The sequence below is a fragment of the Zea mays genome, chromosome 3, assembly GCF_902167145.1.
Source record: "Zea mays cultivar B73 chromosome 3, Zm-B73-REFERENCE-NAM-5.0, whole genome shotgun sequence".
NCBI lineage: Eukaryota > Viridiplantae > Streptophyta > Magnoliopsida > Poales > Poaceae > Zea > Zea mays.
The window spans coordinates 124374197-124400796 of record NC_050098.1 but is presented as its reverse complement, the minus strand read 5'-3'; the positions used below and the strand labels follow the sequence as shown (position 1 = coordinate 124400796).

Here is a 26600-nt window from a genome sequence, read left to right as displayed (position 1 = left end):
CACCAACGCCAGGGGCTCCTTTGTTATTATATGTGGCAGCTTCGCACTCAGCGGTAAGTGCAGCACTTGTCCAGGAGAAGCTTGATGGCCAAGTCAAGAAGCAACTCCCAGTGTATTTTGTATCTAAAGTTCTTAGTATATCAAAGAAAAATTATACAGAATTAGAGAAGGTGTTATATGCTGTTTTGATGGCATCCAGAAAGCTTCGGCATTACTTTCAAGCATACAATATTGTTGTTCCTTCTTCGCAGCCGTTGAAGGATATTATGAGAAATAGAGAAGCTACTGGGCGGATTAGAAAATGGGCTGCAGAGCTCAATGAATTTTGCATTGATTATGTGCATAGATCTTTGATCCAGTCCCAAGCGTTGGCAGATTTTATCGCCGATTGGACGCCAGGGGCTCAGGATGAAGAAACAAATAAAGATGCCGAAGTATGGACAGTGTTTTGCGATGGGTCTTGGGGAACCTTCGGGGCAGGAGCAGCTGCTGTGTTGGTTTCACCATCCAAAGTTAAAACTTGTTATGCGGCAAGACTCGATTTCAGTTGTACAAACAATATTACTGAGTACGAAGCTCTGCTTTTGGGTCTTCGGAAGCTAAAAGCAATGGGAATCAGAAGGGCCATTCTTAAAACTGATTCCCAGGTTGTTTCGGGTCATATCGACAAGAGTTGCAAGGCTAAAGATCCGAAGCTTGAAAAATATCTGGACATGGTCCGAAGAGTTGAAGCTTCCTTCGAAGGATTTTCTGTCAAAAATATCCCTCGAGGACAAAATGAGCATGCTGATTTGCTAGCTAAGTCAGCAGCACAGGGGCTGCCCTTACCTTCGGATGTGTTCTTCGAAACAATAAAAGCACCTTCAGTGGAACTTCTTGAAAGAGCAATCCTCAACATATCTCCTGTTTATAGCGAAGATTGGAGAACTGAGATCATCTCTTACCTTCAAGGTAAATTCCTTTCAGATGACGAAACTTATAACAGGAGGATAGAGGCAAGAGCTCGCCCATATGTCATGATAGAAGGGGAGTTGTACAAGCATGGAGTTTGTGCTCCACTACTCAAATGTTTATCTAGAACCGAAGGCATAGAATTGATGAAAGAAATACATGCAGGCCTGTGCGGATCTCACATTGGATCTAGGTCGTTACTTGGAAAAGTTTTCCGTCAAGGGTTTTATTGGCCGAAGGCAGCTTCGGATGCAGCGGAATTAGTTCAAAAGTGTGAAGGTTGTCAGAAATGTGCAAGAGATCAAAAACAACCTTCGTCCTTAACCCAGCTCATACAACCCATCTGGCCATTGCAAAGGTGGGGCCTTGACTTGTTAGGTCCGTTACCACCGGCCCAAGGAAACTTAAGATATGTTGTAGTGGCTGTGGAATATTTTTCCAAATGGATTGAGGCAAAGCCTTTAGCCACAATAACTTCGGCCACCATTCAAAAGTTTTTCTGGCAGAATATTGTTTGTCGTTTCGGGGTACCAAAGGCCATCACTGTGGATAATGGAACACAGTTCGACTCCGAAGCTTTTAGAGATTTCTGTGATCAAATTGGTACGAAGATCCATTTTGCATCAGTCAGGCACCCGGAGTCAAACGGACTCGTTGAAAGAGCCAATGACATTATAATGACAGGAATAATGAAGTTAATCTTCAATCAACCCAGGGGAAAGTGGCCAGATCAATTAATCAAAGTGGTGTGGAGCCACAACACAACAACATCAAGGTCAACAGGTTTTACTCCATTCAAGTTATTGTTCAGTGACGAAGCAATAACTCCGGAGGAAGCTAAAACCGGATCAATAAGAGTAGTAGCTTCGGCAGAATCAGGTTCCGAAGCTGCTTATTCTGTGGAAAAAGATGCTTTAGAAGGGATCAGGCTTCAAGCTGTGGAGAACATCAATAAATATCAAGCCGAAACAATCAAATGGCGTGATAGAAAGGTTCGGCTAAAGAATATTGAACCAGGACATTTGGTGCTTCGAAGAGTGGCCAACCCAGATACAGTGGGCAAGTTGCAGTTGAAATGGGAAGGACCTTTTTTGGTAGTATCTTCGTCAAGACCCGGCTCGTACAGATTGAAGGATATGGACGGCAACGACATTCCTAGATCTTGGAATGCGGATGAGCTTCGGCGATATTATGTATAACTTGATGTAATTTTTTATATTTTTTCACTTTTTCTTTCATGGCACCCTTTTCCTTTCTGAAGGGGGAGAAAGGTTTTTAATGGGGCCATCGTATGTAATTTCCTTTTTTAGTTCTATAAGAGCAAAATCCCCCAAGAATGTAAATGTAAAAGCTGAGAACGCACCATCGAGTGCCGAAAAGTAAAAAACGAAGAAGCTCCAAAGTCGTTCCTAAGGGAATGCAGAGCTTACAGCGAAAAGTCAACGCTGATTCCGCCGAAAGTAAAAGGCGAAGAAGCTCCAAAGTCGTTCCTAAGGGAATGCAGAGCTTACAGCGAAAAGTCAACGCTGATTCTGCCGAAAGTAAAAGGCGAAGAAGCTCCAAAGTCGTTCCTAAGGGAATGCAGAGCTCATGTGTGATTGTTTCTAAGGAAATAATGGCTGTGATTATGGCTTCGGATATATGTTTGGACATTCATTTGCACATCACATTACATCATAGCATTTGCATTCATAAACATTCATCCAGGCATATGTAGGATAATCATCATCATAGCATAAGTGGTTGCTTCGGCAAAAAGAAAAAAAAAAGAAGAGCTTCTTCGTGTACAAAAAGAAGAGCTTCGGAAGAAAGGAAATGTTGTTTTCTATGCTTCGCTGTGTACGAAAAGAAGGGAAGGTGTTTTTTCGCCTTCGGCTCAAAAAGATAATTTCGTCCACATCAAAGCACCTCTCATACATTAATGGAAGGATAAGAGCATATTACAAGGTATGAACAAAATTCATTAAAGACAAGTTCAGTTACATTTACAAAAGTTATCTCAAAAGTTCCTTGAGTCTGTCTACAGTCTACTCCTATTTAATCTTCAAGGGACTTCAGCTTCGGCGTTATTCTTTTTAACCATCGGCTTCGGCTTCGTCATCCTACATGAATTTAGTTGTTGTTAGTCAAAATCGAGCTTGAAGGAAGAGGTAAGCACAAGGTATGATTTCTTACTGGTTCAAGATGACTCCGAGCTTCGTCTCCAGCCTTTTCTCGCCCGCCTTTTGTCCATTTCATCTTTACGAATCTATTGGAAATGCTTCGGGCGAGATCAGGAATGTCATCTAGAATTGATGGTGATAAAGTGAAATTGGGCCTATTGACAATCTTTCCATGATCACAGCCAGCTTTTAGGAAAGCTGCAGCAGTGCCCCGAGAAGCTACCCAGGCGCAGAAGTCACCGTGCCCGGCTATAACTTCGTCAAGCTCATCAATTTCACCCTCAATATGTTCGAAGGTCTTTGGTAAATCTTCAGCTGACGGGGTGAATTTCTCACTGCCCACTCCAACTGAGTGGAAAATTTTTCTCAGTCGTTGAATACATTTGTTGCTAAATTCCAAACATTTTTCTTGAAGGCCCGCCAATAGTTTTTTCAAATCTGAATTTTGTTGAACTTCGGCTTCAAGTTTTGCATTAAGTTCTTGCTTTTCTTGTTCAAACTGCCCAGATTGGCAGAGAAGCTTCGTGTTCAGTTCTGTTATTTTAGCTTCGGCTTCCGCCAATAAGCCTTCAGTTGCTTGAAGCTCGAAGTTCTTCTTTTCAATAGCAGCTGATTGTTCCTTTATTTTGCTTTCTAAATTTTCAATTATAACTTCGTGTTTCTTGTCTTCCAAATCTTGCTGCATTTTCAAAGCTTTGCTCAACAACATACTCTGCACGAAAACAACCTTCGTTAGACATGTTTTCAATATTAAAAACAATAAAAGTCAGGGGAAAAATAGTTCACCTTGAAATTGGAATAAAATAAACTACCAACGATATGTTGTCGTCGGTAGCGGCTAATGTCGGTTTCTAGCTTCGGAAAACCGATACTCTTTGACAGAGTACCGATAACCTTAGCTCCAGTTTGATTCCGGATACAGTCCAATTTTTCATCATCAATACCTCCGAAGAGGAGTGCTCCTGGTTTATATCCGCAAGATTTGGCGTACTCTTTAAGCTCTTCTATTTCGGTTTTTGACAATTTTTCTCCAACTAAATTTTGAAATATGAAGGCCTCGTCCTCTGAAGCTTCGGCAGCAATTTCCTTTTCTTTCCCCGATGCTGCGACCACGGCCTCTTCGGCGGTAGTAGTAGCTTCTTCTGCGGCCATGTCTAGCAGCATTTTGTCGATGTGTTCAATTGTGCTTTCCAAGTTCAAATCTTCAATTGAGGTAGCTTCGGCAGCCGCGACCTCCGAAGGTGTGATTTCAATATTTGTCATTCCCTCAGCTGCTGGTATCTTCTGAGCTGAAGCTCTCGGTGGTGTCTTGTCAATGACCTCTGTCACACCGATGATTCTTTGTCTTTTTGCTTTAGTCGTTTTCTTCGTTTTTTCGGGCTCCTTTTCCTTCTGAAAAAACTTTGTCAGTTGAGGCCCAAATGGACTTAGCTTCACAGGCAGGGATTCAGTCATTACCTTCAAATTTTCCTCCACGTCAGTGGCAGAGTGTGATGTGGGGGTTTCTTCTTCGTCGGATACTTTTTGCTTCGGAGAGGACGTTTTCCTTTTCTTCGGAATTTTCTTCTTTGATGGTTCTTTCTCATCTTCATTTAAAGCTTCGGTTATCCTTTTCCTTTTCTGGCCTCCGACACCTTTATTCAGGTTTTCGTAGTCAGGGTATTCAAAACCCAAGGCGTCCAGCACTCGATTTAGTCTTCGCTTCGGACGGGTGCCGAAGGCCGCGGTCATCAACTGATCTTCTTTTTTGGAATAATTGCCGAGTATTTCATTGCACATTACTTCAATTGTATCCAGCCACTCTTGGCAAGGTGTTTTAAAGTATTTCTTAAACTTGAAATAGTAAGGTAACCGCACAAGTTCACCTTCTTTCTTCTCCCCCTTTAGCTTCGGCATTTCCCATTCTTTTAAACTAGGAAAAACCTTGAAAGCCAAAAACTACTGAACCAGGTCTCTTGTACTGATATGCTCTGCAATAATTCTGAATTCATTCAACGCCTGTTGGGTTGGACCTTCTGGTGTCATGTTGCAACGAGGTCGGGTTTCTCCGAAGATTAGTTCAAGTGGACTTTGCACAAGCTTCTTCTTGTCGTCATCAACCTTGACATAGAACCACTCCGACTTCCAGCCTGCTGCCCATTTGCTTCGGTAGCTGATTACAGGAAACTTTGTGGTTTTCCGATAAGCAAAATTATAGCAACCAAAATTGTCATGCAATCCATCTTTCCTAGCCTTCGTCTGATAGTGCAGCTCGTGAACTCGACAAAAGCTGTCCGCAAATGGCTCCACCGCTTGGCTTCGGAGGGCCCAGATATAAACACTAAGCCTAACGATAGCGTTAGGAGTCAATTGATGAAAGTAGATACCAAACCTCTTCAGTACCTCTGCAATAATCCCATCTAGGGGGAATCTTAATCCAGCCTTTAGAAAGCTCTTGAAAATGACTATTTCATCTTTCTCCGGCTTTGGGGTAGTTTCTTCCCCCCCGAAGCGTAATAGCTTTTTCTGGCTTTCACTGAAAAAACCCGACTTTACCATCTTGGAGAGATCAGCCTTCGAAACAGTAGACTTTCCGAAGTCCAAGTGGCTGGGTTTACTTGGCATAGCAATACGATAATCATCTTCAGGATCAGTTTCCTCAATGTTTTCTTCTTCTGCTTCGGCAGTTGTTTGTTCTGCTTGTTCTACATCAGCGCTGGGGATTTTTTCCGAAGTTACCAGCCCAGATCGTTGCATCGCTTCGGAGATGGGAACAGTCTCCGAACCTTCAGCTTCGCCCCCCTCACGCTCAACCCTAGCGGTAGAACGCACTCTGGCCATTTAATTCTGAATTTGTGGAAATTAAATACTTTTTCTTCCGAAGTTTTTTCTTCTGACGAAGCAGGCTTCAAGCTGGAGCTTCGTTCGATTCCGAGAGTCAAGCTTCGGCGATGGTTAAAAATTTTGGCAGCAAAACAGTGCAAATAGCAATGAATGCTGTGGTAACTTCACACCTACTCGTCTGTTTATATAGTACTGCAGGTAAGAAGGCGAAGCGCCAGGATTTTTACACCAGGCGGACACCCGCTTGCACTCGCTGCGTGGTGGACCGCAGAGACCAAACAGTAACTCTGCAAGGTGGGACCACTACGCGCTGGAAAACTGAATCGTTTCTCGACAACGAGCTCAGGGAAGGTGTTTTTTGGACCTTCGGCTCCCCGAAGCTTAAGAGACTTTTTTCACGGATCAAGCTCGTTACGAAAAACGATCTAGCACCGCGAAAGGGGCTACTGTTGGGACTATGCTTCGTCGCCGAAGGTCTTGTAGGAAGAAGCAGCTTTCGGCTGAAGCTGTTTGTATGAGACGGCCGAAGGTTCCTCTTCATGAAGCTTCGGTACTACAAACCGACTTAAAGATAGAATGACCTTTTAGTCCATAAAGGTCTGGGTCAATGTTGTAAACTTTTATGAGGGGCATGATTGTAATTCCTCACAGGCTGTGTCCTGTGCCTATAAATAGTGAACAGTATTCCCTTACTGTTCACGCATTCCTGTAATTGCAATCGCATCATTCGGGAACCAATCTTTGCCAAGGCAGAGGTATAACTGTATTCAATAATTTAATATATTAAGTAAATATAATATGGTTCGTTTATGATTCATTTACCTTTGATACTCTTTATTTTATGTTATCTTATACAATCTATTAAAATTCGATTACGAAGACTTAACCTTCATAATCGTATTCTCATCAACCTTCGTCCAAGGTTCATTATCCTCAAAGGAATAATGCTTCGTGGACGAAGGACGTTAACATTTAACATTTTATGTTGCCTTGTTCTTAATTCATAGCATTTGAGAACAAGTCCCCAACACTATTGAATGCCAGCAAAAATAACTTTTAGGACAGAACCCACCCCTAACTAAGAGATGTAGTGTAAAGTGGCCCATTTTGCATAACTCTTGTTATTTTTGTTTAAAGCCTAGCCTTTGTACTTTAAGCCTCAAATTCTTAAAACAGGCTAGAATAGCAAATGGCAACTCACTGTACTTTTTACAGAATTTTTGGAAAATATTAAACCCCTGTCATAGTTCAAACCTACCCTAGAAACCATAAGTAGAAAATAAAAGAAAGGGAAAAGTGGATAATAGAAAAATGGTGCCACCCTAAAATCCTTTACATCTTATCCACTGAAGGATACGAGAGCAATACAAATTCCCTATGTTTATCCTCAACAAAAACCTAAGCCTAAAGGTGATAAGTCTAACCCGCTAGAAGCCCCACATAACCAAGAAACCCTAAGTTACTTCTTGACTTAGTTTCTTTTTAGCATAACGTTATTAAATCCTGCATAATCATGACATACATGTTCATTGCATTCAATAGACTGTAACCTTGCTGACGGAGAGTACATCCTCGTGCCGGAGCAAGGAGCTGCTCAAGAGGTAGCCCCGGATCCAGCCCCCGAGTCTGCACCAGAGGATCTGCCTGCCACTGCTTTGGAAGGCAAGCCGCGGTTTTATGCATAACCTGTTATTTATGCTATTTTACTTCACTTAATGATTGTAGGATTGATTGTGCACTTAGGTGTAGGAATTGTTTGAAACCCTAGTTGCATGATCTCAGGAATCCTTTTGAGATGAATACTAGTATGATAGGTCGAGTAGTTGCTTTATTTAATTAGGATCTCGGTAGAAGACGAGTGATTTTTCTAGCACTCGCGCGAGATCAGGAAATTGATTGTACCCACTTTCACACTATCATGATACTAGTTGGTGGACAACAATCCATGGGGATTGGTTGTTTACGAGATGGAAAAATGGAATAAGGATTAACGTGCGGATACCTGTGTCAAGCGTTTGAACGTACTAAGCACATGCCGAGAAATATGGTAAATCGGTAAGCCTAGTACCTGATTGAACCTGGCAGTGGACTTTACCCCTCACGCGACCTGAGACGTGGTCTCCCATTCCGGTTATGGTGGGTACAAGTGCGGTCACTGCACGACGGCAGTTGGGGCCAGTGAGGCATTGTACGCCAAGGCGGTGAGCCCTGATCTGCTGACGGGGAATCGATGGGGACGGTTGATATGTGTGGGGACGGAGTGCCCCTACATGTCGTGTGTTTAGGTTTACCTTGCAAGGATAAAAACTCGATTCGAATCGTCTGCTTCTCGCAGCTAATGAGACTGCTTGATCCATTGTACTGCATTGAGTAACAAGTGGAAATATGATGAGTTGATATAAGATGTTGATTGTTAAAAATGCTTGCTACCATGTATGAATAGATAGTCCACTTTTAGCCTTAAGAGAGTCACACTTAAATTGACAAAGTTAAAACTTGACTTAGAAACTCAGCTAGTGCTTTTGGCAACCAAACCCCACAGCCAAACAGCTGCATGTCTAGAGGTAGAGGAGTAGACTCCTCACACCGGGTAAGTCTAGCTGAGTATTAGTATACTCAGCCTTGCTTGTGGCATAATTTTTTACAGGTTCTCTGGAGGATATGGTTGCTGGAGTGACTTGGCCGTCCATCTTGCCACCGGGTTGGACTGTCGAGTGGGACCCTACCTCGGCTGAGGAGGAGCATGAGGAGTGATGGGACAGGCTTCCCCATCTCTCTGTTTATTTACCGTTAGTTTTATTCCGCTGCACTTCGAACAATGATGACGACTTTTGCAAAACTCCAATGGTGATGTAATAATTTAATACTCCTTCATGTATGGTTTTATGCTTTATTGTATTTGCTCTGTGACTCACCATCGAGTGAGATTGTGGTACTTGATCCTGTCAGTGGCCGTGTCGGACTAGATCCGAGGGATTGACGGGTTATTCCCATTTAAGTGTGGTCTAGCCTCTAAGGCGGGACTTAGGCACTTAAGTTGGAATAATTCGGGCAGTTCCGCCACATAAGCTTCCATCGATATCGCCGTAGACTGTTGAAAACCAGCTGTAAATCTTCAATGAAATTTTCCGAATTTTCTATTTTGATTACCACATCGTCCACATAAGCTTCCACACGCTTGCCCCAGTGATCGGCTAAGCATGTTTGAATAGCTCTCTGATAAGTCACTCCAGCGTGTTTGAGGCCGAACGGCATGGAGGTATAGCAGAAAGCACCGAATGGAGTGATGAACGTTGTTTTTTCCTCATCTTCTTTCGCCAGGCTAATCTGGTGATACCCAGAGTAGCAATCCAAGAAGGACAGCACAGAACATCCAGCGGTGGAATCTACCACCTGATCTATCCTAGGGAGCCCAAAGGGATCCTTTGGACAGTGTTTGTTGAGATCCGTATAGTCGACGCACATGCGCCAATCCACTTTATTCTTTTTGAGTACAAGAACAGGATTGGCTAACCACTCGGGATGTAACACCTCTCTAATAAATCCAGCCGCGACCAAGCGAGCCAGCTCAGCGCAAATGGCCTCTCTTTTGTCGGGCGTGAAACGATGTAACTTTTGCCGAATAGGCCTCGCCTGGGGGTAGACCTTCAGTTTGTGCTCGGACAGTTCTCTCGGGACTCCCGGCATATCCGCAGGTTGCCATGCGAATACGTCTCGGTTATCTTGCAGGAACTGGACGAGCGCGCTTTCCTATTTGTCGTCCAGGCTGGAGCTGATGATGGCGGTCTTGCGTTCATCAGCGAACCCGAGGTTGATCCTTTTAGTTTCTTCAGTCGGCCGCATAGAGGTCGCGGCTTGAGCTTCATTCGCAGGCACTGCGAGGTCTTCCTCAGGCTTAGAGTTTGCCTGCACAGAAGAAGTCGCCGATGGTTTGGTGGTGAGGGCCGCCTGGATGGCCACTCGGAAACATTCTGCGGCGCCTTGGAAGTCAGCATGCACAGTTATGATCCCTTGTGGCCCTGGCATCTTCAATATCATGTATGTGTAATGTGGAATGGCCATGAATTTCGCCAATCCAGGCCTCCCGATGATGGCGTTGTACCCACAGTCGAAGTTTGCCACTTCGAACCTTAGGAACTCGGTTCTGTAGTTATCCGGAGTTCCGAAGGTGACCGACATGTAGATGTGGCCCAGCGGGTATTCTCCTTCAGTCGGCACGATGCCGAAGAAAGGAGTATCTGACTCGTGGAGCTCTTTGATGTGAACTCCCAAGCCTTGGAGTGTCCGGGGGAAGGTGACGTTGATGCTGCCCCCCCCCCCGTCCACTAATACCTTCTTCACCCTGCTCTCTCGGATCACCGGATCGACGAGGAGCGGGTATTTCCCTGGGTGGTCGAAGTTGAGCCACTGATCTGCTCGAGTGAAGGTGATCGGGTGCTCCGACCATCGGTATGGAGCGGGAGGACCGGTGGTCGCCACCAGTATTTAGCGATCGTTGACCTTTTGTTGTCTTTTGTTCTCCTGCGATCCGTGTCCGCCGAAGATGACGTTGACCTCTCTGTCGACGCGCGGGAAGGCTCCACCGCCTCCATCCTCCTGTTGCTGGGGTCGTCGCGGTTCTCCTGGTCCTCCCCGTGGCGGAGGAGGAGGTAGAGGTTGGAAGGGTCGGCCGTGCCCGACGGAGTGCTTGAAGTCTCTGCAGTTCCGAAGGGTGTGGCGCATGTCTTTGTGGTACGGGCACTGAGCGTCGAGGATGTCGTCCAGCGTGCGTTCGCCTCCTCGAGGTCCTCCCCGGGCGCAAGAGGCGGGTGGTCCGGCGGCGTCAACTTCTTCGCGAGGCCTCTTCTCCCAGCGTTTGTCGGGCTGCTGGTTCGTATCGCGTCGTGGTGCTGCTGGTGCAGGCTTCGCTCCTCCGATGAGGTCCTGAGCTCGCTCGTCGGCGGTGATGTAGAGGTCGGCTTCCTGGAACAGTTGCTCGGAGGTAGTCGGCGCCTTCTGTAATATGGTGCGGATGAAGGCCGAGTCGTTAGATCCTCTGTAGAAGTCCTCGATCACTGCCGCCTCCGCGACCTCGGGGATATGATTTCTCATGGTCTGGAACCTTTTGAGGTACGACTGGAGAGTTTCGTCCCCCCGGCGCTTGATGGATTTGAGGTCCCATGGTTGCGCCGGTTTGTCGGAGAGGGACTGAAAGTTGGCGGTGAAGCACCGACTGAAGTCGCTCCAGTCGTTGATGCAATGTCGGGGTAGATGTCGCAGCCATTGCAGCGCGTCTTGCCCGAGGACAATGGGTAAGTATGCGGTCATTACGTCCTCGGTCGCCCCAGCAGCTCGAGCAGCGGTGGTGTAAACGTCCAGCCAGCCTCCTGGATCCTGCTTTGGTTCATATTTGTCGACATTGGATACCTTGAAGTTAGGAGGTCATTGAATGGCCCTGAGGCGTGGAGTAAGTGCAGATACTCCACACGTGTCCTCCTGTCGTCGGGGATGATGTCTGTCCCGGAGAGGGGAGTGGTTGTCGTGGTGCCTCGACCGTCCCCGGGTGGTACCGCCAGTCAAAGCCGTTGCCGACTCAGTCCTGGTGGCCTGACTCCGGGCTGGGATGCCGTGGTCCCTGTCGTACTCTTCCCGGTGGCGGTTCTCGTTCTCGTGTCGTCGTTCACGTGAGGCATTGACGGAGCTCCGTGCGTCCCGGCGACTGTTGATGGCGTGTCGTAGATCGTTCGGCGGGTGAGCGAGAGGTAGAAGGTGATTGGCTGCCTGAGTGAACAGCCGCCGATAGCCCTCGGCGTCGGGAGTCCGAGGGAGCCCATCAGCTATCCGAGCCAGCACCCCTCCGACTTCACTCGGCGTGTTCATGGCTCGGGCGAAGTCGGGGTTCAGGTTGCGCCCGAAGAGTGGATTTTCCTGACGTTGCCTTGCCTCCTGCTCGGCTTGTTCCTGAGCCCGTCGGCGATCACGCCGTTGGGAATTCCTTCGTTCCCTGAAGACACGTTCCTCCGGAGTTTCTCCTATCTCTGAGACCTCATCTCGCGATACAGGCTGCTCTGGGTCCCGCTCTCCGGCCTCGTGATGTCGCTGGATATTTCGGCGTTGGTTCCTTCGTCGGCGGGATTCCTGCTGAGGAGGTTCCTCTCCGGGTGCAGTCGGCTCGTCGTCGGAGACGAGGGCGATTCCACTCTCCCGATGAAGAGGACGTCGGGGTAGAATGGTGCAGCTGTCGTGGTGATCTTCTTTCTGTTCTCCTTTGAGGGCAGAGGCACAGAAAGAACAACTTGCTTCCTCCTGGTTTTATTTGTTTCTTTCTTCCTTGCGATTTGTGTCCATTCTTTCGTCGGAGAGGTAGACAGTGGAGTTCTCTGGGTCAGCGGGCCCTTGGCTCCTGGCTTGTTGAAGGCGATCTTTTTTCGGAGCGCTGGAGGTTGCGCTTTTCCCTGCTTCACCCCGATATTTTCGGAGGTTGTTGGAGGAGACTTCCTCCTTGGCGGATCTGCGATGCGATGTAGAGTTCCTTCCTCATCCTCTACAGATGAGATAGTTCCGAAGCAGAACACGGATCCGGGGCGGAGGATGATTTTGTGCTGGAAGGTGACGGCCATTGAGCTAGCTTAGATCAGCGACACACCCCCCTACCTGGCGCGCCAGCTGTCGATGTTTTGGGTCCGACCGCACACCCGGGGTTGCCCCTCAAGGTGTTTTTTAGGAGTAGGACGGTGTTACCGACTGTAGCTCAATGGTTCGTGCTGGATGCCCGAGAAACAGTAGACAATGGTTTACAGGTTCGGGCCGCTTTGAAATGCGTAATACCCTACGTCCTGGCGAGAATGCTTTATGTGGCGGGTTACAAGGGGGCTCTCTAGTGCGGGAAACGTAGAGAGTTGAGGTGGATGGCTGAGTAGTGAGATCGATCGTTCTGAAAGGGTGCCCCCTAGGCCTTATATACTCGACCGTGGGGCAATACATGTAGATATGATAACAATGTGCACCTAAGAAATAGTGAACCGATTAAGTCTATCTTCCTATAGTTCCGCCGACCCATCCTCGCTTGGTTCTGTTGTACGGGGTTCCAGCGCGGGAAGGTCGGGTCACTGTTGTGATTACTTGCTCGAAGTCATTGGGCTGTCTGGGCTTGCACCGATCCGGCCTTATGTCAATCTGCTTCACTGGTCGTTCCTCCCCAGGCCCACGAAGGGATGACCTTACAATTTATTGGGTCCTTGGGCCTTTCGTGAGGTCTTTTATCCTTCCAGTGGACCCGGGGGATATCTGTCCCCCACAGGCTCCCTGGCGATGATCGGATGGCTTAAGCGAGTCACGGCAATGCGATAAATGTGCCCAGGCACGTGGGACAAGGCCGTGAAGCGGCTGTCTCCGGCGAACACATCTGAAGCATCTGTGACTAGCTCGGTACGGTGGTCGGAGTAGTTTAGTGGCCGGAGTATATCCACGGCGATGATATTTACTCAACCCCAAGCGCTATCCAACCGATCCGAGCACGAATCACGGCGGTGAAAGCACGAATCCAGGCGCGGCTCGTCGGCGGCGAGGGATAGAGCTGGCGACCTGATCGGGACACTGTACCATCGGAACTGTGATTCGTAGCTCTTGACAGTCCAACTTGTAGCGCCCAGAACACAAATTTCTATATAAGAACTTGCTAATTTGCCAGTAGTAAACTTGCAGCCCTTCATACCAGCTGCAATTTTGTTATAGCAACAACCACCAAACGAGCAACAGATCAAGCTCAAAATGGCTCTCAAACCTAGTTCTAGGCCACTGTGAGTCTGATTTCAGACCTAAGACAGCCTGACAGGTCAACTTGGAGTCAAATTTTCTCCAAATTTCTTATGTAAACCAAGCATAATATCTGTAGCAAAGTTACTCTCCTTACATAGCTCTACCAATTTGATGTGGTGACCTAGGGCAAAGTTCTTATGGTTTGGAAGTTACAAAGCTTCAAAGTTGAGCCAATGTCACTAATTTCAGACTTAGCCATTTAAGTATAAGTGTGGCTTTTGCAAATAAGTCCAAAACTTAAGGTTTAAGTTGCAAATCCACATTCTTTTGAACCATAGTACTTAAGGTGTCTTACTTTCATGGTTTTTGCACTTTAGTCCAAAAGTGCACTAATTTTACACTTAGCCCCCTAGGGTTTAAGGCTAGGGCTTTCTAGGGTTCTATTTAGGGCTTTTGGTGCTTCTAGGGTTTGAATACCATGTATGTCTATTCATGGTGACATTTTATGACTACTTCAATTGAGTTTTGAAGTTTTCTCCTATTTAAGATTTCTATGCTCTATTAGGCCCAATCTAGAGTTAGGTAGCCTACTCTAGGGTTTTATCTACAAAATGTCATATCAATACAACTTGTTTGAAATTTTTGGCATAGTGAATGCACTCTAGGTGTGACAAACACATGATATGCCAATTCTTATGATGTTATGCTCAAGTTTTAGTAACAGTAACATCAGGGGTGTTACACTCACATACCTCCTTTGACATAAAAGAAGACCCTTGGTCTGTAGTCAAAGTCTGGGGAATGCCGAATCTATGGATAATATGCTCAGTTATGAACTGAATTACCTCCATGTGTGTCATGTTCTTTAGAGCAACGACTTCAGTCCATTTAGTAAAGTAGTCAGTGGCAACTAACACGAACTGATGTCCTTTTGATGATGAAGGATGAATTTCTCCTATAAAGTCCAATCCCCATCCCCTGAAAGGCCAAGGCTTGATGATAGGATGTAATTCGGCTGCAGGGACCAACTGTAAGTCGCCGATTTTTTTGACATACTTGGCACCCTTTGTAGTACTTAAAACAGTCAGCTATCATGTTAGGCCAATAGAAGCCAGACCTTCGCAACAACCACTTCATCTTTAGAACCGATTGATGGGTACCACAAATTCCTTCATGTACTTTGGCCATGGCTAATATAGAATCACCTAGGCCCAAGCATTTAAGAAGGATGTTGTTGACTGTTCGCCGGTATAGTTCATCACTCATTAAAACATACTTGAAAGTTGTACACCGAACGTTCCTATTCGTCCTAACACTAGGATTTCGTAGATAATTAATTATGGGTGTCCTCCAATCACTTCCATCGGCTTCATTATCAGCCGAGTCAATCAGGAGAACTTTACTAGCAACCCCGGACAGTCCGAAGTCTTCACTTGGACGGTCCGCGACCTAGGGGATTGGCCCTATACCGGTTATCAGATTTTCAGTATTGTGAAATCTCCCTCGCTTTATCGGATAACCTGATGCATCTTGTGCCAAATTGTTAGCCCTATGATTCTCAACTCTAGAGATGTGCCGAATACTGAATTCGTCAAAAGAATGAATTATGCCCGAACACTTTTCAAGGTAACTATTTAGAGTACCATCAAAACATTGATATTCTTCTAATACCTGTTAGACAACCAGCTAAGAATCACCAAATGCCTTCACATGTTTTACTCCCAAATAATTTAAAAGCTCCAAGTCGAACAAAAGAGCCTCATATTCGGCTTGATTGTTAGTGCAATAAGTTTTCAATCGGCTAGAGAAGTCGAAGGAGACATTACTTGGTGAAACAAGCACGATGCCAATTCCTTGCCCTTCATTGCAAACTGATCCATCAAAATATAAAGTCCAGGGAGTAACAGTGAGGTATGATATGTCTAGTTTATGAGTATCATTGATCCGATGTTCTACAATAAAATCTGCTACGACCTGACCTTTCATAGATTTCAATGGTTCTTAGGCCAAGTCATACTCTATAAGTGCATAAGCCCATTTACCAATCCTATCACTCATAATCGGGTATTGCAACATGTATTTAATCACATCGGTTTGACTGGCAACGGTGCAATGACTAGACAGTAAATAACATCTACACTTGGTGCATGCTAAAAATAGGCATAAGCATAACTTTTCGATAAAAGTGTACCTTGTTTCAGCATCCACCAGCCTCCGGCTTAGGTAGGTTACCACATGCTTGTTTCCTTCAGTCACTTGCGTCAGAACAGCCCCAATAACCTTATCTTCAGCTGCAATATACAATCTGAACGGTACTCCCACTTGTGGTGCTTTTAATACGGGAGCCAAAGACAAATACTTTCTGATGAGATCAAACGCTTCCTATTGTTCTGTCCCCCAAGTGAATTCAACATCATTCTTAAGTCGAAGGATAGGGGTGAAGGCATCAATCTTCCCGGCTAGGTTACAAATAAACCTCCACAAATAATTTATCTTGCCGAGAAACTTCTGTACTTCGACCTTACAGGTTGGAGGTCCCACATTCCGAATGGATTTGATTCGATCAGGGTATATCTCTATACCATGTTCATGAATGATGAATCCTAAAAACTTACCAGCCGACACTCCAAAAGCACATTTACGTGGGTTCGTTTTCAGACCATACCGACACATTTTTCAAAGGCTTTACGTAAATCAGCTATATGAGAGTTAAACTCAACAGATTTAACTACAATATCATCAATGTAGACTTCCACTGTGTTTCCCACCCAACAGCTCATGAAAGATTAAATTCATAGCCCTTTGATAAGTAGCACCAGCATTCTTTAGACCAAATGTCATAACAACCCACTCAAATAAACCAATGAAGCCTAGACATATAAAGGCCGTTTTAGACGCATTTTCTTCGGCCATGAAAATATGATTATATCTGGCATTACCATCAAGGAAGCTAATAATTCTATTTCCTGACGCATTATTGATCAATGTGTCGGCTATGGGCATGGGATATTCGTCTTTAGGAGTTGCTCTATTCAAATTGCGAAAATCAATGCATACTCTGAGCTTACCTGACTCATTCTTCTCTACCGGCACAATATTAGAGACCCACTCTGCGTATCTGCAAGGTCTAATAAAAATAGCTTCTAGCAGCTGGTGAATTTTGTCCTTTATTCGCGGGAGAAGGTCTGGACGAAATGTTCTAGTTTCTGCTTGAAAGGTCTGAAACCGAACTTAATGGGCAGCCGATGCTCTACTATCTCACGGCTTAATCCCGGCATCTCAGTGTAATTCCAAGCAAAGCAATCAGGGTATTCTTTCAATAGACCGATCATTTGATCTCTAGGATCGGTCTCCATGGTCTTATTCACAAAAGTCGGCCTTGGAGTTTTACCATCTCCTATGTCGATTTCCTCCAAAGGATCGGCCGATGTAAACCCTTGTCCTAATTTGTCGAGATATCTGAATCCCTCTATCATGTCTCCCACAGAGGAATTAGATGATCTTTGTGTGATGGCGGACTCTCCGGTCTCGAGGGCCAGATCATCCGTGATACTGACTTTATGCTATGGTAGATGTTCGGTCTTAAAGACCGAACTGTTTTGTGAAAGACCGGACCATCCAGCCTTAGAAGCCGAACTATCCGTGACCAGGGACTCATGCATTTTGTGTGTACTCATCATTTAAACTTTATTTAGGATTTAGCTGATTCTCCATCGGCTCTAGCATTATAGGAATGAAACCCTTTTTATCTATACTTATAAACTGATAATCAGAAAAATCTACTCCTGTGAGACATGTAGCAGTCTCATAGGGTCCAAAGTACAGGGGCATCAGCCACAGCGATACTGGCCGATGCAGCAGCATGTACTTGTTCTACATCGTCGCCTACCCATTGTAGTAACATTTGATGTAGCGTAGAAGGTACACATTGATTAGCATGAATCCAATCTCTGCCTAGGATTAGACTGTAATTTCCTTCTACATCAGCAACGAAGAATGCAGCAGTAAGGGTCTTAGTCCCGATGGTTAACTCAACGGACGTGACTCCCTTGGCTTTGATCGAACTATCAGTTCCAACGCCGCTAAGGGTCATGTTGGTCTTGACAAGTTCGTCATATTGTTTACCTAGTTTTATGTATAATGAATAAGGCATTAGATTTACAGCCGCCCCCCATCTACCAACATTTTAGCAATCGGTATCCCATCAATGTGACCGTGCACGAAGAGTGGCTTCAAATGATTTACCGATTCCTTTGGTTTAGTGAAGGCGGCTTCTTTATGACCAAAGTCAAACTGAGCGATGACAGGTTCATCGTCGCCGATAATAGTACAATCGGTGGAAAATGTAATCACATTTATGTCCATACCTGTGCGCTCTAGAGACGCCTCGTAGTCGACCAGGTCCTCTCCTAGTAGGTCGTCTTCCTCCATGGGCGTCAGCACATCGTTGGAGGTATCCTGGTGTAGTGCGGATGGTCCGGACTCAAGGGTCGGACGATCCGTGTCATCTGCAGATTTGGGGAGCTGTGGAGGTATCTTGGTGTAGTGCTTTTATAGCCGGACTGTCTGTCGTACCTGTAGGGAGCTGTGGAGTCGCTATCTCATTCTCTGTCTTTGTGGCCGTTTGATTCATCTCAACGGCCTTTGGCCTCCACCTCTTTTGCGATGGGGGGTACTGTGGATGTGTGTCATTAATTTTTTTTCCCGCCTCCTTCTCCTGGTTCTCCTTTGCTCTTAAGCGCTGTAATTTTTTCTTTTGGGATCGTGTCAATCCTGACGGGCACCATCGAGGCATGGAGCATTTTGGATCAGCTATTTTGATGGCAGTCGTATCCTCTTTTTTGGTTGTGTTGGCCGATTCACCAAAAATCATCGGCCCTTCATTATTTTCCTGTATGACGACATCTGTAGTACCTATTTTGATGATGTCCTTTTTTGTGGTTCTTTTGGTTGCTGCAGATATATGCCCCCCTGCTGGATTGATCGGCCTCTGTGGTCGACTGGTCCGGCAATCTTGTTGTGCTTGCATCTAGTGACCGGATTGAGCAGTGCTCAATCGGTCGTGTACTGAAGGTGCCAACCTGTTGAATACAGATGTTTGGGTGCCCCCAAGCGGGGTACTGTGGCATCCCAAATGGATATGGTGGCATGCCCCACATTTGATTTGGGGCATATGGTGGAGGTATGTATGTATATGGATATGGCATAGGTAGATATGGGGGTGGAGGTGTCCATGTAGGTATGTTAGGCCTCAACTAGATAGTATGACCTTCCATTTTTCCAATTGGTGAGGTGGTCCAATCGGTCTTACTTGATGTTGCTCATGAATGGGCTAGCGAGGTCGCTTTGCTGGCCGGTCACTAGGGTCGGCCTTCTTTTTCACATACTTGGATAATAATTGAACGAAGGTCGGGCCGGTTTTGACCAGCCGACCAACTGCTTTAAATGTATTTGTTTTCCATGTACCTATCTCTGGTCATCGTGGTTTGAATGTACGTGGTCGTTGTGAGTCTTGAGTGTAGCTGGACCGTTCGATGGAATGTTTTGGACCGTCCGGAGAAGCTTCGGATCGTCCGCGTCTGGATGCCAGACCGTCCGTGATGCGCAGCACGGGTTCCCGCGCTTGTCCCTTTGTCTGTGCTTGCCCCCTAGTGACGGAGGTTGTGATGGTCACCTTCAGGGTCTCCCCTCCATCAGGAGTCTTTTCCGCCACTACTTTCCTGCAGGAAACTTTATTACCTTCATTGGCCTCCCGTGCGTTGTCGATGATGACATCTTGGCCCTTTTCCTTATTGGTTGTGCTAGACCGAATTATGACCTTTTTGCCCACGAAGTCGATCATGTTCACTGGAAAGGGCTCCATGTCTACCTGCATTTCCTGAAATTTCAATCGTCCTTCATTAATGGCTGATTGAATCTATCGACGGAATACATTACAATCATTAGTGGCATGAGAAAATGAGTTATAGCACTTGCAGTATGCACGACGTTTTAGTTCATCGGCAGATGGAACAATATGATTTATTTTAATGTTGCCATTTTTGAGTAATTCATCGAATATCTTATCACATTTGCCAACATTAAATGTAAATTTAACCTCCTCTTGTCGTTTCTTTTGAACCGGCTGCAAGGAGGAACAAGCCGAAGATTTGGCCTGCTTTGGCCAAACCATTTCAGCAGCATACACTTCTGTTGATTCATTGTCTGAGCTACTTTGGTCGCACTCTACTATATGGACATTATGACGAATGGTTTTGGCAGTCTCTTTGCTTCGACTTTCACAGGCCAAAGCTCTCTGGTGTAATTGTGCTAGCGTGAAAAATTGGATGCCTTCTAATCTTTCCTTTAAATAATATCGCAATCCATTAAAAGCTAATCTTTCTAGCTGTTTTTCTACCAAATGAATCTGAAAGCATCGATTTCTTGTATCCCGGAATCTCCGGATGTAATCATTGACCGATTCGTCTTTCACTTGTCGCAGGGCCACCAAGTCTACTAAATCTAACTCATAGTCACCGGAGAAAAAGTGATCATGGAATTTTTGTTCTAAATCTCCCCATGACACAATAGAATTAGGAGGTAATGTGGCATACCATGTGTAATACTCAAAGTTGTATACAAAGAATAATAGAGAGATCTCCTCAATTTTGTGTGCCTCATTTGCATCTTCAAAGAGCCTACATAAAATTTAATGATGAATCGAAACAAAGGATACCGAAATAAAAGGGACATGCATCAAGTTGGAGTTTTATATGATTGCACATCAATAAAATAATAATGATAATAAGATAATAATTACTAGAAGTTGAATTAAACCCTAAACTTGAAAATAGGGTTTTGAAAAGAAAAGAAATACCACATAAAACATAGGGAATAAATTTACACATAGATATATTCTCTTCAACTCCGAATGTAAATTGGCACATTCGATATAAGTACAAATCCATAACTGAAATTCAAATTTGAATTTGAAATCTAAAAGGTGAAATGAAAATTTAAATTTGAAAAAGAAAAGTGAAAGGAATAAAGAAAAGAAAAAGGAAAAGGTTAAAATGCCGCTTGGGCCGGCTCAACCTCAGTTCGGCCCATCTCCCCATTTTACCGCGCGCGCCAGCCCAAGTGTTCCCTTCGCCGCGCGCTCACAGCTGCTGATCGGGCCCACCAGTTGGTCTCGTGTGCTCTACGCACGCCCACACTGAGTAATCACGCTGGACCGTGGACCCGTTTGGTCAGCGCCTTCCTCTCAATGGAACGCGACTATGGCAGACGTGCCGCTGGCGCGATTCTCGCACGCACGACGCGGGTGACCGTGCAGGGTGATAAGACTCGGGCCACGATCGTTCTTCGCTGCGACAGCTCCTAGGCCTCTCGCGTCGCTAACCCCTAAACCACCATAGCCGCCACAGGTGAGGGAAGAAAGGAGACAGAGCGCCGCCGGTGAACATCGTCCTCGTCGCCGCGTTCGCCTCGGAAATCAGAGTTAGGCCTTCGTTGTTCCGTGGGGGATACTGGTGTGGCGTCGCTGTGATCGTAGACTCACCGGAGTGCAAGCAATCCTTCGCCGGAGCTCAACCGATCCGCCGCTCGCCGTGGACGGGATCGTCTGCATCTAATTGTGAGGTACTCGACCGTTCATTGCATTCGTCGGATATAGGACATCATGTAGCTAGGCCGAATTAGGTGGTGGCCGCCTGAGGGCGCGGATTGATCTTCCGGTCCGGGGCGCCGCCGTGCGTGGGATTGCGCCGCCGCCGTCGGTAGCATTTGAAGGAAATGACCGTCGACCGTCTGATTGAGGATGGACGGTGTAGATTAGGTAGAATTCACCGCCTCGGCCTGATCTCGTCCTGACCGTTGGATCGTCGACGTATGGACTGGATCGGATCGGGTGTATTTTAATCTTAACCGTTGAACGTTGATCCGATGGCCCGATTCCATGCCGCTTCGTAGCGAATAGCGATCTAATCTGGGCCGCACACTGGTGATCCAACGGCCGAAGCCTTTCCATACCCCTTCGCGGGCGTAGTTTAACACAAAGGCCCCTCGATTTAGTTAAAACCAACCCGCCATCCACCTCTGCAGTGTTATGTGTCTGGGTTATTATTGCGCCTGGGCCCCTGACTTCTCTGGAAATCGAGGCCCAGTCCAGAGGAGATTAAAAACAGAGAAATAATATTAGAAATTCGTTTTTAATACAAAAACAAATCTAGAAACTTGTAAAATTCATAGAAATTCCATTTTTGATCCAAATTGAGCCATTCCAATTTCTAAAATTTTGTAATAATATTCTCTATCATTTATTGTCTCTGTTTTGACATGAAAGCAGTAAGAAAATTAATTTGTCATTTAACTCTATTTTAATCACATTAAACCTTAGGAAATTCATAACTTAAAATCTATAAATCTAAAATTATGATTCCTGTTCCTAGGTTCTTATTTTAATGTGTAGAATTTTATTGTGTATTTCAGTCACATGTTTGGTGCAATGTTAATTTTTGCTATACTATGTATGTATTGTGTTGATACGAGTAGACGAGCAAGCCACTGTGGAATCTGAGGTTCTAGAGATAGCTGAGCAGGAGCTCATTGAAGGCAAGTTGTGCCCTTGATCACTTACTTTTTCCCAGCCATGTTCTTATTAATTATAATGATCTGCATAGGTTAATTTTGATGGGACCTAATAGGTTACCCTAGTTTTGGCTATCTTTATACCTTGTTTACCACTGAAATATTTCTTTGGGTAGTACCTGCTATTGCTTTATGTGGATTTGGGTATGAAGATACTTTATTCATAATTACTCTTTTATTCTCTTTTATTATTATTGTTCATGTAAAGATCATTATGTTAATGGGAACATGGAGCGACCACCCGGGAAAACAGTGCTACCACAATGGTATAATGGGACGCCCTTGGCTGATTAACTAGGAAAGCTAGTGGAGGTCTTCCTTACCCGAAAGGGGCAAGGGCAGTAGGGGAGTGGTCAGTGTAGGGAGGTCCTTGGTTGATTTTGCTGCAATGGCGGTCAGACAAGAACCCTGCATTGGAGCTTCCTATAAACTGTAGCGGGATTTCTGAAGCTAGTGGAACTTTGTAAAGGCCTCGTAGTGTTACCCTGCCTCGCCTCCTCGGTAGAGGTGTATGGGATTGGCCATCTCTTGGCAGATGGGTAACATGACTTGTGGGTAAAGATGCGCAACCTCTGCAGAGTGTAAAACTGGTATACTAGCCGTGCTCACGGTCATGAGCGGCTCGGACCCTCACATGATTAACTTATGGAACTTAAATTTAATTGGACATTTGCATCGCATTTGGGATTATTTTACTATTACTTTTCTTTATTATTATTAAGGTTTGGTATTTACTTACACTTAGTAATTGCTAATAAAATTTTGACCAACTTATAAAAGCAATGCTCAGCCTTTATTTCCTTATCAGCCTTACACTTCATGAACTCCCACCTTTGGTGAGTTCATGCACATTATTCCCCACGACTTGTTGAGCGATGAACGTATGTGAGCTCACTCTTGCTGTCTCACACCCCCCCACAGGAGAAGAACAGGTGGTCGAAGAGGAGCCGCCTAACACTGAGGCATTCGACTTGATCTAGGTGGCGTCTCCCAGTCAGCTTTCTGGCGCCAAGGATAGATTTTAGATCCTGCGATATTTATCTCTTATTTTGTAAGACTTCCGCTATGTAATAAAGTACTCTGACTATTTTGGCATTTATCTCTATACACTATGTTATTATATATGTTGTCTTGTTTGGCACATGTATAAGATGCACCCGGCTTTGTTCCTTAAAACCGGGTGTGACAGAAGTGGTATCAGAGGAAATGTCGACTGTAGGACGAAACCTAGATAGAAATGGACAGGACCTTTCCTACTTACCTTACTCTGACTCATTCTATACTCATCTCATCTTGATCTTGTCTCACCTTTTGTTGTTCTACTCTGATCATTCTTACCTCCTCTATTCTAAGACAAGATGGGTTTCACACCTTGAAATCCTACCACTATGATCTTTTAAGAGATAGGGAACCCAAGACAAAATTTAAAACTATTTTCTTTATTTAAAAAAATGGTTGATTGTGCTGATGATAAATGCCTGATTTGCTTCTTTGATTGATTGAATTATTATAGATGGACATCTTAGCATGTACCACCATAAGGTATTGAATTAGCTATGGTAGGTAAGATATTAATCTGCTTAGCTAATAAAATCCCCCAAAGTAACCTGATTTGTAAATACCTGCCTTGTCTACTATTCTCTTACCATATGTATCTAACTCAGATGTCAATACCAGGCGGGGTGGTGGAATTGATTTACCTCCCAATCGACACACTCGGAGGATATTTAGACAACCCCAGCCACAACCAGTAGAGATGGATCCTCCACCACCGCCTCCACCAGCAGGAGTTGACCCACTGGTTGCAGCTCAGATGAGGATGATGCAACAGATGGCGGACACTATGGCAGATATGCGTGCTCAGATGCAGCAGGAACGCCAGGAGATGCGCCAAGAGCGGGAGGATATACGTCGAGAGCTGCGCCAAGAACGAGAAGAGATACGTCAGGAAAGGAGGGCGCAACAACAGCAGCTGCAACAGCAAATGCAAAAACAACAGCAACAGCAGCAACAACAACAAGTACCACTGCCTCCACCACCACCACCAGTTCCACCTCGTGATAAGCACCGAGAGTTTATGAGTCATAAGCCACCGACCTTCGCCAGTTCGCCAGATCCACTTGATGCAGATGATTGGTTGAAGTCAATTGAGAAGATGCTCAACATCGCCCAATGCTCAGACCGGGAGAAAGTTCTCTATGCCTCAGGTCGTCTGACAGGTCCTGCTGCTGACTGGTGGGATTCTTATACTGCTGCCCATGATGCTGCTGATACTATTACTTGGGCAGAGTTCAGTACACAGTTCAGGAACTACCATATTCCAGCTGGTATGATAAAGATCAAGAAGAAGGAGTTTCTGTCATTGAAGCAAGGCAACATGTCGGTCAGTGAGTACAGAGACAAATTTATTCAGCTGTCGAGATATGCTCCGGAGGAAGTTGTTGAGGATGAAAGAAAGCAGGAGCATTTTATTGAAGGACTTAATGGACCCTTACAGTATGCATTGGTTGCACACACATTTCCGTCATTTCAGAGGCTACTGGATAAGGCTCTTGCTATTGAACACAAGCGTGTTCAACTGGGTGATTTGAAGAGGAAGGCTATCTCACAAGGACAGGGTAGCAGCAGTGTTCGTCCCCGCTACGTACCGCCACAGGGTACACCGACTCGACCAGGAGGACCACGCCCAGTTCAGTATGCTCCACAGGGCTCTCCACGGACACCTACTCGTCAGGCTACTCCCACTGGCACCCCGACGAGGCCTACAGGACAGAAGACCGGCCCTACATGTTTCAAGTGCAGTCAGATTGGGCACTATGCTAATGCTTGTCCGATGGGAAATTCTGGTACACTAGCTAAGAACAAGCAACAGACTCCTGGCAAGGGATATTCTATAGCCAGGGTGAATCAAGTCAGCGTTGATGATACTCCTGATGGTGCTGACATCGTACTCGGTATGTTTTACATTAATGCCCTTCCTGCAACAATATTATTTGATTCTGGTGCTACACATTCATTCATGTCTGCTCGATATGCCAACACTAATGAGATACCCCTGCTAAATATGAGAAAACCAATGATAGTAATCACACCTAAAGGGCCTATTGAGGCAAATCAAATGACACGTAGATTGACATTATCAATTATGGGAAGAGAATTTGGAGCTACTGCTATAATATTAGATGCCAGCAGTATAGTTCTGATCCTTGGTATGTCATGGTTAAGAAAGGCAAAGGCCATTATAGCATGTGGTAGGGGTACTATAGAGCTCACTAGTCCTAAAGGAGAAACATTTCAAGTTAATATTGCAGTAACCACCTCATCCATGCGTGCAATGTTCTTTATACCTGAGGAGTTTGTTGGTGACAACATCCGGGTGGTTAGAGATTTTCCGGATGTCTTTCCAGAGGAGTTACCAGGGATGCCACTAGATAGGGAAGTTGAGTTTGTGATTGATCTTTTACCTGGAACTGCCCCTATTTCTAAGCGACCATACAGGATGGTTGTAGAAGAGTTAAAGGAGCTTAAGAAGCAGTTAACGAAGTTACAAGAAGCGGGGTACATTCGTTCGAGTTCCTCACCTTGGGGAGCACCGGTGTTATTTGTACAGAAGAAGGATGGATCACAACGGATGTGCGTGGACTATAGATCACTTAATGATGTCACGGTGAAGAACAAGTATCCATTACCCCGTATTGAGGATTTGTTTGATCAGATGAGAGGGGCCAGGGTATTCTCGAAGATTGATCTCCGATCGGGATACCATCAGATGAAGATTAGACCCTTGGAGATTCCTAAGACGGCTTTTGTGGCGGAACCGCCCGAATTATTCCAGCTTAAGTGCCCAAGTCGCACCCTTAAGGGCAGCAACACACTTAAACAGGAATAACTCGTCAGTCCCTCGGATCTAGTCCGATAAAGCCACTTATCCAGGATCGAATACCACTAGCTCACACGAAGGTGAGGCACAGAGAAATACAATAAAACATAATACCACAAATTTAATCAGTATCATTAGTGATTACATTATCGGAGTTTCAGAAATAATCACCATAAATTTTAATGCAGCGGAAATAACTAACAGAGAAAACCGAGTAACATGGCGAAGCCTGGCCACGCTACTCCTCCTGGTCCTCTCCTGCGGAAGCAATAACCCTCTCGACCATCTATCCCGGTGGCAGGGATGAAGGCCAAGTCACACCATCAACCAATCATCCTAAGGAGTACATGCAAAAATTTTGCCACAAGCAAGGCTGAGTATACTAATACTCAGCTAGACTTACCCGGTGTGAGGAGTCT

At 45.3% G+C, this 26600-nt stretch overlaps 1 protein-coding gene and 1 long non-coding RNA gene across 2 annotated transcripts; both read right to left on the bottom strand.

The window, feature by feature from the left end:
• Positions 1 to 2792: 2792 nt before the first annotated feature.
• LOC118476690 (uncharacterized) lies at positions 2793 to 4362 on the bottom strand. The gene is made up of 2 exons (XM_035966290.1): positions 3127 to 4362; positions 2793 to 3053 (listed from the first exon to the last, which is right to left on the bottom strand). Exons 1-2 carry the CDS (start codon positions 3820 to 3822, stop codon positions 3027 to 3029), a joined length of 723 nt encoding a protein of 240 aa, XP_035822183.1. The 5' UTR covers positions 3823 to 4362; the 3' UTR covers positions 2793 to 3026.
• A 14709-nt stretch (positions 4363 to 19071) lies between these two features.
• LOC103650496 (uncharacterized) lies at positions 19072 to 21881 on the bottom strand. The gene is made up of 2 exons (XR_564181.3): positions 20267 to 21881; positions 19072 to 19551 (listed from the first exon to the last, which is right to left on the bottom strand). It is a non-coding gene; the product is annotated as an uncharacterized lncRNA (long non-coding RNA).
• Positions 21882 to 26600: the final 4719 nt, after the last annotated feature.